The sequence below is a fragment of the Crocodylus porosus genome, unplaced genomic scaffold (genome assembly GCF_001723895.1).
Source record: "Crocodylus porosus isolate Cpor-Errol unplaced genomic scaffold, CroPor_comp1, whole genome shotgun sequence".
Lineage (NCBI taxonomy): Eukaryota > Metazoa > Chordata > Crocodylia > Crocodylidae > Crocodylus > Crocodylus porosus.
The window spans coordinates 20,169,042-20,182,701 of record NW_017728907.1 but is presented as its reverse complement, the minus strand read 5'-3'; the positions used below and the strand labels follow the sequence as shown (position 1 = coordinate 20,182,701).

Genomic DNA, 13,660 nt, shown 5'->3' with positions numbered 1-13,660 from the left:
CATGAAATCACCGGGTCCAGCCCTCCTGCCCCTCTTCTGCTCAGTGCTATTATGAAGCATGCAGCCCAGAGTGCCTCAGTTCATGGTCATTCCACCTTAAGAGGCCTCTCACCCACCCTTCGCTCTTCTGGAGGCACTACTTTTTCAAATGCCATCTTGACATGACTAAGACAGCATTTAAACTAGACACGTGTCCATGCCCTTGGACTCTGGGCTTGGCATCACCAGCCAAGACAGCACTGGCAAGCAGGGTCCAACAGCCACCATGTCACCATTAATATCCCTGATATTGGGGAAAATAACAACCACACTGAAGCCTGTAACAGGCAGTGGCACAAGGCTAGGATCCTTGAAGCCCTGGCTGGGACCCACTACTGCTGGAATGACTTACAGCTATAGCACTCTTTGGGAAGGTGGTGTTTAGGTACCTAAGTCCAAAGACCAATTCAAACTAGCCCCATACCAGCAGCCACAAAGTTCATAAGAAGCCTGAATTCATCAGAGGTCTCTGTTTTGGACTGCAATGTTCCTGAGGCATCTACCTGACATTTCTGCATGCACCCAGAAGTGACCTACATGGTGTACCTAGGTGTACTACAGCACCTAACTCCTGCTTGACCTCTACAGGACCTGAACCTGTTCAGCCTCCACCAGAGAAGGCTGAGGGGGGATCTTGTGGCCTGTTACAAACTAGTCAGGGGGGACCAGCAGGCACTGGGGAAGTCCCTGTTCCCCCGAGCACTGCCAGGAGTGACCAGGAATGATGGTCACAAGCTGGTGGAGGGTAGATTCAGGCTGGACATCAGGAAGCACTACTTCACAGTCAGGGCGGCTAGGATCTGGAACCAACTTCCAAGAGAAGTGGTGCTGGCCCCTACCCTGGGGGTTTTTAAGAGGAGGTTAGATGAACACCTTGCTGGGGTCGTTTGACCCCAGTACTCTTTCCTGCCATGGCAGGGGGTCGGACTAGATGATCTACTCAGGTCCCTTCCGACCCTAGAAACTATGAAACTATTATTCAAACTGTCTCTCAAAGAGGCACCTACAACACCATCAAAGGCCCCTGAGAAGCCTCTGCTAGGTGAAAAGAATGTGTCCATTAGAGCATTCTGGGACCCGACATAATGGCCATACTTCCCTTGAAGTCCTGAGGCAGGAGAAGCTGAAATACAGACCCACCTGCACCTAGGCTTCCTGCTGGTGAGCTATTGGAACCTCTCTGCTGAGCTGCTAGTAAATGTCTAACCTTGTTAATTAAAACAAGGCACCTACATCTTAGGTATTGCAACACCTAAGTGGACCATCTTTTGAGTAGAGTCTGGCCTCATACGCCTGGGATGAACACACTGAGCATCTCAAATGCTTCATTAAAACCCTCTTTACGTAACACTGTTAAAGAGATTTGAAGCAAACAAAACGCTGGCCGGTATTTCTACAAGGCAGATTGCATGGCCATTTCTGTGATCCCCTGGGAAGAGATGCAAGCAGCTGGTGGATTGAGGGGGACACTTAACTCCCTGTTTAATGCATGCACAATGCAGATGGGAAGTATAGTGAGCTTCTAGTTAGGAGGAAATAAGATAAAACTAAAGGGATTCTTATTTATCTGGCTAGGATCTATAAGCTATGCCTGCCACATGAGCTCTGGACTGTCACACAAAACGCAGAAGCAACTTGAACAGATTCCACCCCCGCCTCCACTCAGCTCAGCAATTCACAACCTTTACATCAACCCTGCACAGGCACAAACTGCAGGTGTGGTGCTTGCCAAATGGCTTTACTTGCAGTGGCTGGCAGTTCCTTGGCATTCAGAGGCTCTGCCCCTCTAGCATCAGAGAGAAGTACTAGGATGACTCAACCTGCTCCTGCTCCAGCCCTGCTGGCTGTGAATGACAAGCCACCTTGTGCTGACAGTGCTTTGGGGTGACACCAGAGCTCCTTGTTGTAACAGGACAATGCCCCATTTGTAACAGCCATGGCTTGGAGAGCACTCACTCTGCTTTCACTCCCTTGCTTAACAGGAAAGCCCCAGCTATACTTAGCACTAATTCCTTGAGCACACACGGTTCTGAGCATGTTGACTTCAACACAGCTGATCTGATTTACCCCAGCAGAGGAGCTGGCCCATTATCCATAGGCCATAGATCAAAATACTGACTCTTGGTTGCTGCAGATGAAGGTTCCACATGGACTTGAACTGACCCTGAAACCTTTGCCGCATGGCTCTATATGGAAGGAGTTAATGGGCACTAGATCTTGGAGCAGGAATGTGTGGATGATGGAAAGGTGTCACATCAGGGAGGCAGCATGGATGCAGAGCAAAGTGGGGGTTTGCAGCTGTATCTGGCAATGGCAACATAACAATGGGAAGTAAAGCATTCATGACCTAGAGTGTATTCAGTGGCTTCAGCAAAGGGTAACTACTGGAAATGCCACCTTGCACATTGAACAACAGTCCCAACAGGGTGAAAGTGGTAGCTCTGGTGTCTTGGACAAACCCTATATTGAGCAAATGCATTCTGCTTCCCTAAACTCTCCCTGACGTTGCGGCTGGATATTTCGCTGTTCACTGGCTGTGCTGAAGTATGGCTGTGTGCCGCTGAACAGCTGCCAGATTCCACCTCAGGGGTGGCTGCATTTCAGGACTGGGCAAAATGATTTTCTATGCAGGCAGACCGCAAGCTGTGTGAAACACTTCAGAATGCACTGGGGCTATGACCCAGTATCATGTTGGTTAACACAGATTTCTTGTTGAGCACAAGGAATTAAGATATGCTGCCCCTTCTGGAAGAGAATAACCTCGTGGGGTATCAGTTTTGCTGACTGTCTGTAATACTCAGTGCTGCAGGTGCACAAGGATTCCTAACACAAGGCTGGGAAGCAATAAACTGCCTGCACACATGGGAACAGATCATCCTACCATGCACAGTGTAGCAGGATGCTTTACCCCAGTGTCACATCCATATGGCAGTGCCTCCATTTTCATACACAAGCATGTCCTGCAACACTCACTTCCTTCACACCACTCTGCCCTGGCCTAACCTTTGGACAGGCACCCACCTCACTACTGTCCCTTCTTCTGCTGGACCCTGTGTTTAGCAGAACTGCCCTACACAGTCAGCCCATAGTGTCCACTGAACAAAGGGTTCACAGTGCTCTTGGACTCACATTCGCAGAGCAATTCCTACATGAATCTGCACCCAATGGCCTTGCCTCATATTATTTGTGAATGATTTATACAGTATATTTCTCACCCATCAGGTGAGCTACAGAATAAAAAATCTATTTGTTAATAAATCATCGCTGTATCACAGGCCACAACCCATCACCAGCATTCAGCCACCCCAGCCATTCACTTGCACCACAACACCACAACACGCAAGCAATTCATTAAAATGTGATGACTGTTTTCTGTGACCAAGAAACTTGGGGGATCCGGAATGAGATCACCTGATCTTGGGTGCAGCCACAACAGCAAGGTGCACAGCCTTGTTCTTGCAAAAACAGCTCCTGCATCCCTACGGTCCATGCAGGCCGTCCTAACATGACTTACAGCCAGAACGGGTATCTCTGCCCAGCAGTCATTGCACTGGGTAAATATACCCTTAATGATTCAACATGGTCAGGACCCCAGTGCCATGTAAAGAGTGCACTTCTGACAGCTAAGTAACCCACTAACACCACAGGGGGGCATTGCTCATTACAAGCCCACAAAGGAGGGGGCATAAGCTATATCACTATCATTTCCACTCTGCCACAGTTTGGGTTTATCTTGATCTCCCAACAGCCCAAAGTGACATGGCCACTGAGAAATAAGCCATGCCCATATCTGTCTACCACATCAAGCAACACAGTACTTGCCACATGTGAACAAAACAGTGACACATGTAAGCCCATGTCCTGACTGGCCAACTGTCAGAAGATGGCCAACGCCATTGTCCTTCATCTAGGAATGCCTCCTGCACATTCACCTATTCATTTGTCTCTAGCAAGGCCTTCAACATATGCACAAAGAATGCTGCAGCCATTGTGAAGACCACCTTAGATTAATGGTACATCTACAAAGTCTACAGTCAAGGTGACTGCAGTTCATGTAGCTATATGCAAGTATACTCAAATACCCCTGGCAGCATGTAGCAGCATGGAGCTCAGTGTCAGCGGCAAAGCTGCTCATACTGAGCTCTATACTGTTGCAGCTACGCTGTTAGCATACCCAAGGTAACTGGCTTATAGGCAGCTGGAGTATCTGAGTGATACAAGAAGCAAGAGCCTTTGACTGAGGTGAAGATCTTCAGGAACAATTTTACGTGCTTGCAAAATCCCATTTTCCTAAAACCCCACCAGACTGTGACAGGAGCCACACTCTTCTTTGCAAACTCCCTGCCCTGTGCATGGCCAAAATGATAAACTCTCCAAAGCCTCAAATGTGCTTCTGCTCCATGAAGTCATGACTATGCAACTAGCTGAATGCCATGCCCCATACTGGCTCTCTTTCCCTACTTCAACCATTCATGTAGCTACATGACCCATTCACAGCCCACCTCTTAAGCTATTAAGCCCCTTCTCCTTTTGGCACGGCCATAAGCTGATCACATTCCACTGCTTGGATCACTGCTCAGTGGGCACTATGCGGAGGAGACTGGCACTGGAAACCCACAGCAGGTGTCCTCTAGGGCAGGGCGCTGATTTACCACCAACGTGTTGAGACAGTCTGGGAATATGTGGAGTGAAATTTTGGCCACCATCTTCTGTGGCAGAAAGATCACAGGCCCTGCACAGGCTCACTGAGAGAGAGCCTAGCAGAGCCTTCAGAAACATCAAACTTGATCCTGCTGGCACTGATACCCAGGCTCTCAGCCCCCAAGGCCCTTCTCCCCTGAACTCATGATTTCTATAGGGAACTTGTGCTCTGAAGCTATTTCCTCCATTTTGTATGCAACAGCACAAAGCAGACTCAGCTAGTGAAGAACAGGGGGCTGTGGAAGGGGCAGCTAGTGAAAGGATGCTACTTGGGGTTCGCATGTTTTTAAATGTTTCCTTGAAAGTGTCTTGTCTCTCTGACTCTCAGCCTTGAGCTGCCAAATCAACACAAACCTCTGTGAAATCCTGTCCCTTCCTCCTGAAAGTCCTGGGAGCTCCAACTTTTAAAGCCTGATATTTTCCCTCTAATTCTAAGCTTGAAGAAGGAACCAGGAGGAAGTACAACATGCAGAAGGAGGAGGTACTGGAAGCCAGTGCTGTGCGTAATTCTTCCCTGTCCCCAGTTGTAGTATGTTTTGAAAATGTCCCCTGCAGAGAAATGACAGGTTACATGACTATGCTATCTGCCTGGCAGGTGGTGCCAGGGCTGGTTAGAGAGAGGTGGCTGAGGCAGCTTTGTGACACTGATGAGCATAATGTGCACGTCACACAGCTGCATGGTGGAGAGGAGTTATGGTTATGGCATGGCATGACTTGTCTGGCCTGCCTTGCAGTGCAATGGAAAGGTGATAAGGAACTTGGCTTGATCCCAGGTTGGACTAGTTGATCTTGTGAGGTCGCTTCCAACCTTACTTCTCTGTGATGAACTATGAACTGGCTTTTCAGCTTCCTGCGACAGGCCACTGTAGGCTTCTCCTAACCAGTTGGCCTGCGACCTGCCTTTCATGCCACAAAGATGCTCATTGCCTATCAGTGCTGCGTGGTTATCGACTGTGTTACAGTCATGTGCAGATACCAAACAGCTGGTGCCCACTCTGCTAGGCACTGCACATACATCTCTGACTGAGATCATCTCTAACCTGGGGATGCTAGGCTATAAGTAGGCAAGAGAGACAAAAGGTGAGAGAAAAGGATACAAGACACAAGCAGAGTACTGGGAACTTGATGAGAGATTATGTGACCAGCTCCAGGTTATAGTGTGTGTGGCAAATAAAAACTGAACTCAGTCCTCCTGAATGAGAGTTTTGCCCATAAAACCATTCCTCATCTCCCAGCTTAGCCTTTCTGAAATTCCCTCTCATTCCTCTGGGATCTTTTTATTGCTAACACAAGGCAACCCACAAAAAAAAATATGGATAAATGACTCTGAAGATGCAGGATCCAGTGCAAGTAAGGTGTCAAAATTCATAGCTTCTTTATTCACAGTTGTCCCACAATTTTCCACCCTTGCAGCATCACCCTCCTTAGATTACAGGTGGTCTGGGTTACTGTGTGATGACCATTAGCTTCTGAATCATCACATTTTGTGCATGTTACATATATTTAATGTAATAAGAGCAATAAATGGATGATGGAAAGAATCTGAAATAAAGATAAGAGAAATAACTCTTATTACATTAAATATATGTAACATGCACAAAATGTGATGGTTCAGAAGTTAATTCAGTGCTGAGTTCTAGATTTGCAGGATAAGACACAGGTTAACATTTTGTAACCCAGACCACCTGTAATCTAAGGAAATCACTGCTCTTTCAACTCTAACTAACACTGATAACTTGAACCTTCTTGACTACTGCTGAAATTACTTTGAGATGAATAGTCTGGAAAATATCGGACATGAAATGCTTTTACCAGGTGCATAGTCACAATCTGACCAATACAGAATCCCAGATTAATTTTTTTAAGTCTGTGGGTTTTATAATATGAATATAGTTATGTTATTAATAATATTTTACATCATGGTGCCAGAGCAAATATTAATAAACTACATGCCTCACAACACACCTGCAGAGTAGGTAAGCATTAGCTGTATTTGTACCTAGGTTACTGAGGTACAGCATAGTTAAGAGACTTGTCCAAGACAGGCAGTTAGTCTGTTGCAGGGCTAGCAATAGAAATTACTTTTGCAGAGAAGTGCTAGTTTATGATGGAAAAAAGCACCACAGCCCTGCAATGGGGGCATGCAGTCGGGACTCAGCACACCTGTATTAAACTCCTGGCTTTTCTGCTGATAGGCTGGGGAACCTTGGCAAGTCACCACGTCTGTGTTCCCTCACTCATCCCCTATCTTGCCTGTAAACTCCTGGAGACTCCTGTTTGCAGTGAGCTGGAAAATTGCTTTAAAAAGTGGGTAAACAAAAATAAAGATCCCTATTTGACCCTGGTGGTCTACAGAAATGTGTTGTGGGATGAAATCTGGACCTTGAAACTGCAAAGATAGCTGGGTACTGCTGCCAAGTGCAAGTGGACAGTTGTTATTACCTATGGTAAAGGATTTAGCAGGAATTAAGAGAATGATAAGGCAAAGGAAAAAAAGAGAAGGGCTATTAAGTCACTGCCAATGGCAAGCATGTAGTAAGACAAGAGTAATGCACATGGCATTCGATTCACCACTAACTCATCCTCCACCCCCTCCCTTCCCTGAATTGTCTTGTCCTGTCCAGCGGGTGTCTTCTGACCTCAGCTCTCTGAGCAGGCCTGACTTACTGACAAGTGTGCTCACGGTGCCTTGCACAATGGAGTTTTCATTCCCGCATGGACCGTGGGGGTGCTATTATTACAGTCATTGTCCTTACAGAAGCAAGTGAGTAAAGCCGCTACCATGGATCACCGAGGGAAGCCTATTAATGCAATTAAACCAACTGGGAACAATTACTAGAGAGGCATGATAGATTTCTGTCCTATGAAAACGGACAACACCTGAAGCAAACCCAAGTCACTTTTTCCGAAGCAGAGGAAGTTGCCTGTGCTGATGATGGCGACTGCTTTGTAACGAAGACAGCTGTCCAACAGGCTGCATTCACAAAACCAGATGCTGAAACACACAGTGATGATGAATCAGCCAAGCTATCCAGATCCAGCAACAGCAGTGAAAAATGCTTAGCTACTCACCAGGCTAATGCTTAAAAATGAAAAGACGAGAGGTAGGACACTGTGGATTTGCACCAGCAGACAGCTGGCCACTGTGTTATGGCAGCACGATGGAGATTTAAGAGCCTCACTTAAAGGTACTGGCACTAACAGTTAGCACTCGGACACCTTCCATCTCAGGAGCTCTGAACACACCACAGACGTTAATTCATTCCACCTCAAGACAGTTCCTGCAAGGCAGAGTTTTGCCCCTATTCTAAAGCCAGGCAAATCAAGACAGAAAAATTAAGTTTCTTGCCTTAAGGTAGAATTGGGACAAGAACCCAGGTGTCCTGACTCCCACATTTCTCATGCTCCCTATGTCTGGACACAAGCGTGCTACTCCTACAAGATAGGGTGGCACATCTGAGCAGCTCAGTTAATAACAGTGGGTGCCTTACAGTGCCACAACACTGCTCTGAGCTGTTACATTGTCAACAAAAAACCCAAGCAGACCAGCAAGCCCTGCAATGCTCCACTTGTGGGGGGAGAGGGGGCAACCCCTTTTGTCCCCACTCCCAGCCCTTCCTCTGTGCCCTTCCACACCCCAAGTCACACACAGCCCCTCCTTCAGGAAGGAGGGATGACCTCCTTACCTCACTCCCCATGCCTTCTTTCCTCTGGGCAGGGTTTATCTCAATTCTGTGCAGAAGCCTTAATATTGTCTAGGAGTTAGAAGACCATGTGGTTGCTTTGAATGTGTTCTGTCAGTTCTTCTGCCTGGTAAAGGCTGGGATAGGGGGCCGGGGGACATGCCTCTCACCAACCTCCTTCATCACTGCACATGCTTGGCTGGTGTGCTGCTTGGACAGTTTTCTTCTCATCCCCATTCTCCTCCCCTTGTTGTATACTCTCACTGTGGGAACATGGTGCCTCCTTGTGTCTCTCCACTCAAAAGCCATGGCAACAGCTATTAAAACGGATGCCCTCCTTTCCACATCTTCATCTGCTTTAACCAATGAAGCAAATGATGCAAGCAGTCCTAATGGGTTGGGGCAGAGAGAGCCTCTCACCAGCCTCATCCTTTCCCCCAATTTGTTTCTGAAGAGCCTGTCCCCATGCTGAGGCACTGAGGCTTCTCACACAATAGTTCACAACACCCAGTACATCACCCTGCTGTGCAAATTACACCTGGAGCATCTGGCATGGGACTAGCAACACCAGCAGAGCTATACAGACATAAGAGAACTGTGTGGCATAACAAAGCGGGGGCTGTTCATTGTCCGCATCCGTGTGGATCTGAGAACCTGTGTCTAAACTACTGTGGCCATTCATCCAGTTTTAGAGAGGACAGTTCAGTTTTCTGGTCCTCTGTCCTCTACTGATATGAAATTGGATGCCTTTATGTCCTCTATTTTTCACTACTTGGCACCCCCCCAACCGACACCAGCACCGCTGCCTGTGGGAACGCCTCGCTCAGCCCACCCCTGCCGCCGACACCACCGCAGCTGCCTGCAGGAGCTCCCCAGTCACCGCCATCACGCCCCCACCACTGATACCGCCTTAGCCGCCTGCGGGAGCTCACTGTGCCCCCCCAGCCGTGGGAGGCAGGCAACGTTCGTGGTGGTGGGGACAGTACAGTTGCACTAAACGCAACTGTCCTCTATTTTGGAGGTACCTCGCTGGCCCCTGAGTCTCGAAACACTGAGGTGAATCCATGACTAGTCTCAAGCCCATCTTTAGAGACATGAGTGACCGGTGCCTCCCGAATCTAGGGGAGCACCTGCAGAAGCTGCTGCCGGTGGCAGCCCTGTCGGGGGGGGGCACCAGCCCTACCGACAGCATCAGTGTCAGCTGTCAGGGGGGCACCGGCCCCTTCAGGGAGGCACGTGCACCCTGTGCACCCGTACCAGTTGCCTATGTTTAGAGAAATCAGAAGACAAAGCCAACACTCCACGCCCTGTTAAACTGAATGCACTGAGTGGCAGGCAAGTCCTACGCTGGGAAAAGCCGAATGAATAATTTCACAGTGCATTTGACCAATGACACAGTATTTGGGAGATGAATGGCTAGACAAGCATTGGCTTTGTGATACCCCAGCTGAGCTGGGCAACAAGCGTAGCATTTGGGGCTTCTTGCATTTTTCAAGTCAAACATTCCTGACTCTGCTGTCTGTGAGACTCCTGTAGCAAAGGACAGGTCTGTTGCCAATCCCCTATTGGCAGTGGGCTGGAGAAGAACGGTGTGACTTGGGGCTCTTACAAGGCAAGGGGACTATGCCAACTACCAGTGGTGTCAGGATGCTACAGAACGGTCCTGTCTGGGACCAGGAAAAACAGAGAATGGTAACATGCAGCAACAGTGAGGGGAAGCCATTTATATTACATAGCCCTTGTGCCTCCTCAGGAAACACACTGAATGTCCTAAATTACAATGACTCTGTCCTCCAAACGTCCCTCATTAACTCCTTTTTCTTTAAGTCATAAAAGATGTACCAGGCCACATCCCCACCTTGTACCAATAAACTTCAGTTCACAGATTTGGATGGACTTACAGCAATTTACATCAAGGATATGGCCCATACACACCTAGACAGATCCTCAGTGTAAATAATCACCATTCTGTTGACTTCCATTAAGTTACACCCATTTACACCAGCTGAGGATGTGGCCCAGTATCATCTAGCTTTTACAAAATGACAGAATTTTGCCAGCAGCCATGGAACAAAATGTGCTGCTAAAGTCCACAGGCAAGCCAAAGATTGTGCTATTTCTGGTATAGCGGATAGCTTAGAGGCTAATGTGTATATGACAAACAACCAGAGTGCAAATTAAATACGGTTTTACACTACCAGGAAAGAAAAACACCAAGATGACAGGGAAATACAAACAAACAGAGGAGCCCTTGAACAGCAGCAGGGAGTTGGAGTCTGTGTGTTTGTGTGGGTTTCTCCTGCCCTCTAGCTCTGATCTGAACAGATGTGCATGCAGGGTGATTAACAAGACGAATCTTTAGTCCAATTTGGGTTTAAAAATGTAATAGGACAGGAGGCTGTGGGGGCAGGGGAGTATTAGAGAGATTTGGGTCTCTAAGAAGGTTAAATCCCCACAAATAGCCTTCAGCCTGTGGCAGCTCTAAACCAGCAAAATTCCCTTTATTTAAACACTTGAGCTTAAAAAAAATTATAAGAAGATTTTGGAGAAATTATGCTTAAAAAATGTCTGACTGTTCCCATGTCTGTCTGTAGTGGTGCCTGCTTAAGACCCTCGTATCTGCATTTCGACAATTATCATCTGTCTCCCCCTTTCTTCTCCATTTCCACCCATCTCAGCATGCACTGAGGCCCTGAGCAGCTAGCATGTCTACCAAGTCAAACAGTTCCCCTTCTGATGTCTCCCAGAAATAAAGCACCATGGTATTAACCAGCCTCTTCAGCCTGGTACCTCTTGTGATCTGGGCAATCAAGTTTCTCCTAAATGACCCTAGGAGAGGAGTTCAAAATGAGCCACATGCTGGTTTTATCTAACTCTATCTGTGCCTGGGACAGGCTGGGATTTGATTCAGAGAAAAATTAAGCTAAAACAGGATTCAAAATCAGGTTGGATAGGCTGTTGGGAGCTTTATCAAGAGCCTGGTGTGAGCTCCCAGAAAAGGCTGAGCACTGCCTCCTGCCTCTCCCAAAACAAAGGAGACAGTTGTACTTACTTGAAGAAGTCTTCCTTGCAGTAGACGCTGCCAGCTCTGGAGAAGCACCTGTCTGCCAGCTGCATTTGGCAGTCCGCACACTTGAGGCAGGAGCTGTGCCAGTGCCTGTCTAGGACTTTCAGGATGAATTTATCCAGGATGTGCTGGTTGCAGCCAGCACACTGGGGAATCTCTGAAGGGGCAGCGATTGGAAGAAAGAAAGGAGAAGAGCAGTGTCAGTGAACACAGCACCCTTTGAGGAAGAAATCAGCAGCAAGTGAGGACTCAGAGCCCTTTGCTCTACTTGGTGAAGATATGTGGATGGGAACAGGCCACTTACTGAAGGTCTAATATCCATGAAGCTAAGCTCATGTTGTGGCCCTGTACCCTCCCGGCAAGCACTTCACACTCCCACTCCGCCCTGCTCATGGCCCTCTTCTGCTGCTCCAGCAGTATCATCCACTTCCCTCAGCACAGTATTATTTGTTATAACTCACTGTCAACCAGATGCTGAGGTGTCAGGGCCCTGTTGTGCCACCTAGCGAGAGACACCCCTTCAGTGCTTCATCTCCCCTTCCTCACTGATGTCCTTCTCAAGGGCCTGCACAACTTCACCTTCTCAACTTCCCTTTCCTCTTGATCTCTCTCTGGCTTCTTGTGCCCAATAAATGGAAGAGGGAGCAGATTGCACACCATCCCTGGCCAACCCTGATGAAGTGTGTGAGGAACACAAGACAGGCGATGGAGAGCAGCTAATGCTAAATTGCAGGTTGCACTACAAAAGGTGCTGTTAGAAATGGCTCATGCTGCTGGAAATGATAGCTTCTGAATGGGCTAAGTGGTCCTAATTTTCTGTGGTCAGCAAAACTCCCATATCAAGAGAAGCGTCTGTCTCATGTCCTGGTCAAATTTTAATCCCACTGCCAATACCCCACCTAACTACTCCCCCCTGCAGTTACTGTGACTTTGCATTGAATTTGGCATACAAGCACAGGTCAGGTTGCACATATCCAGACCATGTGCACAACATTGTGCAAAAGGACATTATTATGGTTGCAAAAATAAAGCACTCAGAAAATGGAAAGTAACTTTCTACCCCTAGTAAATCTAGGAAATTATCTTTCTACCCCTGGGAAATTATATTTCTACACCTAGTAAATCTCTCATCTAATTTCCTCATCCCTGTTGCCTCTCACTCCCAGTCTCTAGCTGGGCTTCTTGTCTGATTTCAGTGTCCTACCCCCCTTCACCCACTTTCTTCATCAGACTCTTTGCTCAGCCAGTCCCAGGTCCCTCTCAACCCTCTGACTTCTTAGCGGAGCCGTTTCCACTACTCTCCCATCTCTTTCCCCAGCCTACTATTTCCTAGGCCCCTTGCCCAAAGTGCTCCAACTTCCTTGCCTAGTTAATTACAACCTTTTCTCCATTCCTTGGTTCCTTTCCCAGTCTTCCCCACCAGCTCCCCATCCCAGTTTAACCTTTCCACTCGCCTCCAGCCTGCATGTTCATTCTTCCAGTTTGTATCAATATAGCTGTTCCAGTCCCACCATATCCAGCTCTTGTCCCATCTGCATTAGATTCAGACATATTCTTCTTCCATGCTGCTTGGGGCCAGATGCAGAAGCACTCAGAGCCCACAAGGGAGCTCCCTGCTCTTGCTTTGGATACTTAGACCAAGCAGCAGCCTGGCCCAACATGGAACTGCAGATCCAGGGAAATCTGGCACTAACCCCAGCAGCCCCAGGCTGAGGCATGAAATTTGCAGGGGATTAAGTCTCCAAGTTCTGCAAAATCTTCACTGTGAAGAAGTTGACTACAATTGTTCAAAGGTTTATAACCTGGCCAAAGCTGGGTGGATTTCCAAGAGGAGAGGAAAAAGTGCGCCTGTGACCCTAAGGTAATCCCTCATGTTAGATTGCAAGTCCCAGCTCCAAAGCATGAGGGCACAAAGGCTGCTCAAAGAACATTTGCCAACATTTTTTAACCTGAGCAAAAGCATCAGGATGTTTTTCTTAGCCTTGTCTTAAGAAACAAATTTTTCTTTTTTGCTTAAATTTTCCAAGAAAAGGCAGACGCACTGTGGACAATCCAAGCTGTTAAATTCTGGCATGATGGTAAGCTACTGAAAGCTGGGGCACGTTAGGAAGGGTCAAAAAACCTTAATAACAAACAGGCAGTGTTACCAGTCCCACTTCTAATACCACAG

At 47.6% G+C, this 13,660-nt stretch overlaps 1 protein-coding gene across 1 annotated transcript in view; it reads right to left on the bottom strand.

Moving 5' to 3' along the window:
* LHX4 (LIM homeobox 4) overlaps positions 1 to 13,041 on the bottom strand; it is a 37,185-nt gene extending 24,144 nt beyond the window's left edge. Inside the window, exons 1-2 of the mRNA XM_019530586.1 lie at positions 12,933 to 13,041; positions 11,476 to 11,647 (exon numbers count right to left, since the gene is read on the bottom strand). Coding sequence (XP_019386131.1) covers positions 11,476 to 11,647; positions 12,933 to 13,041 — 281 coding nt within the window. The remainder of the gene's footprint in view (positions 1 to 11,475; positions 11,648 to 12,932) is intronic.
* Positions 13,042 to 13,660: the final 619 nt, after the last annotated feature.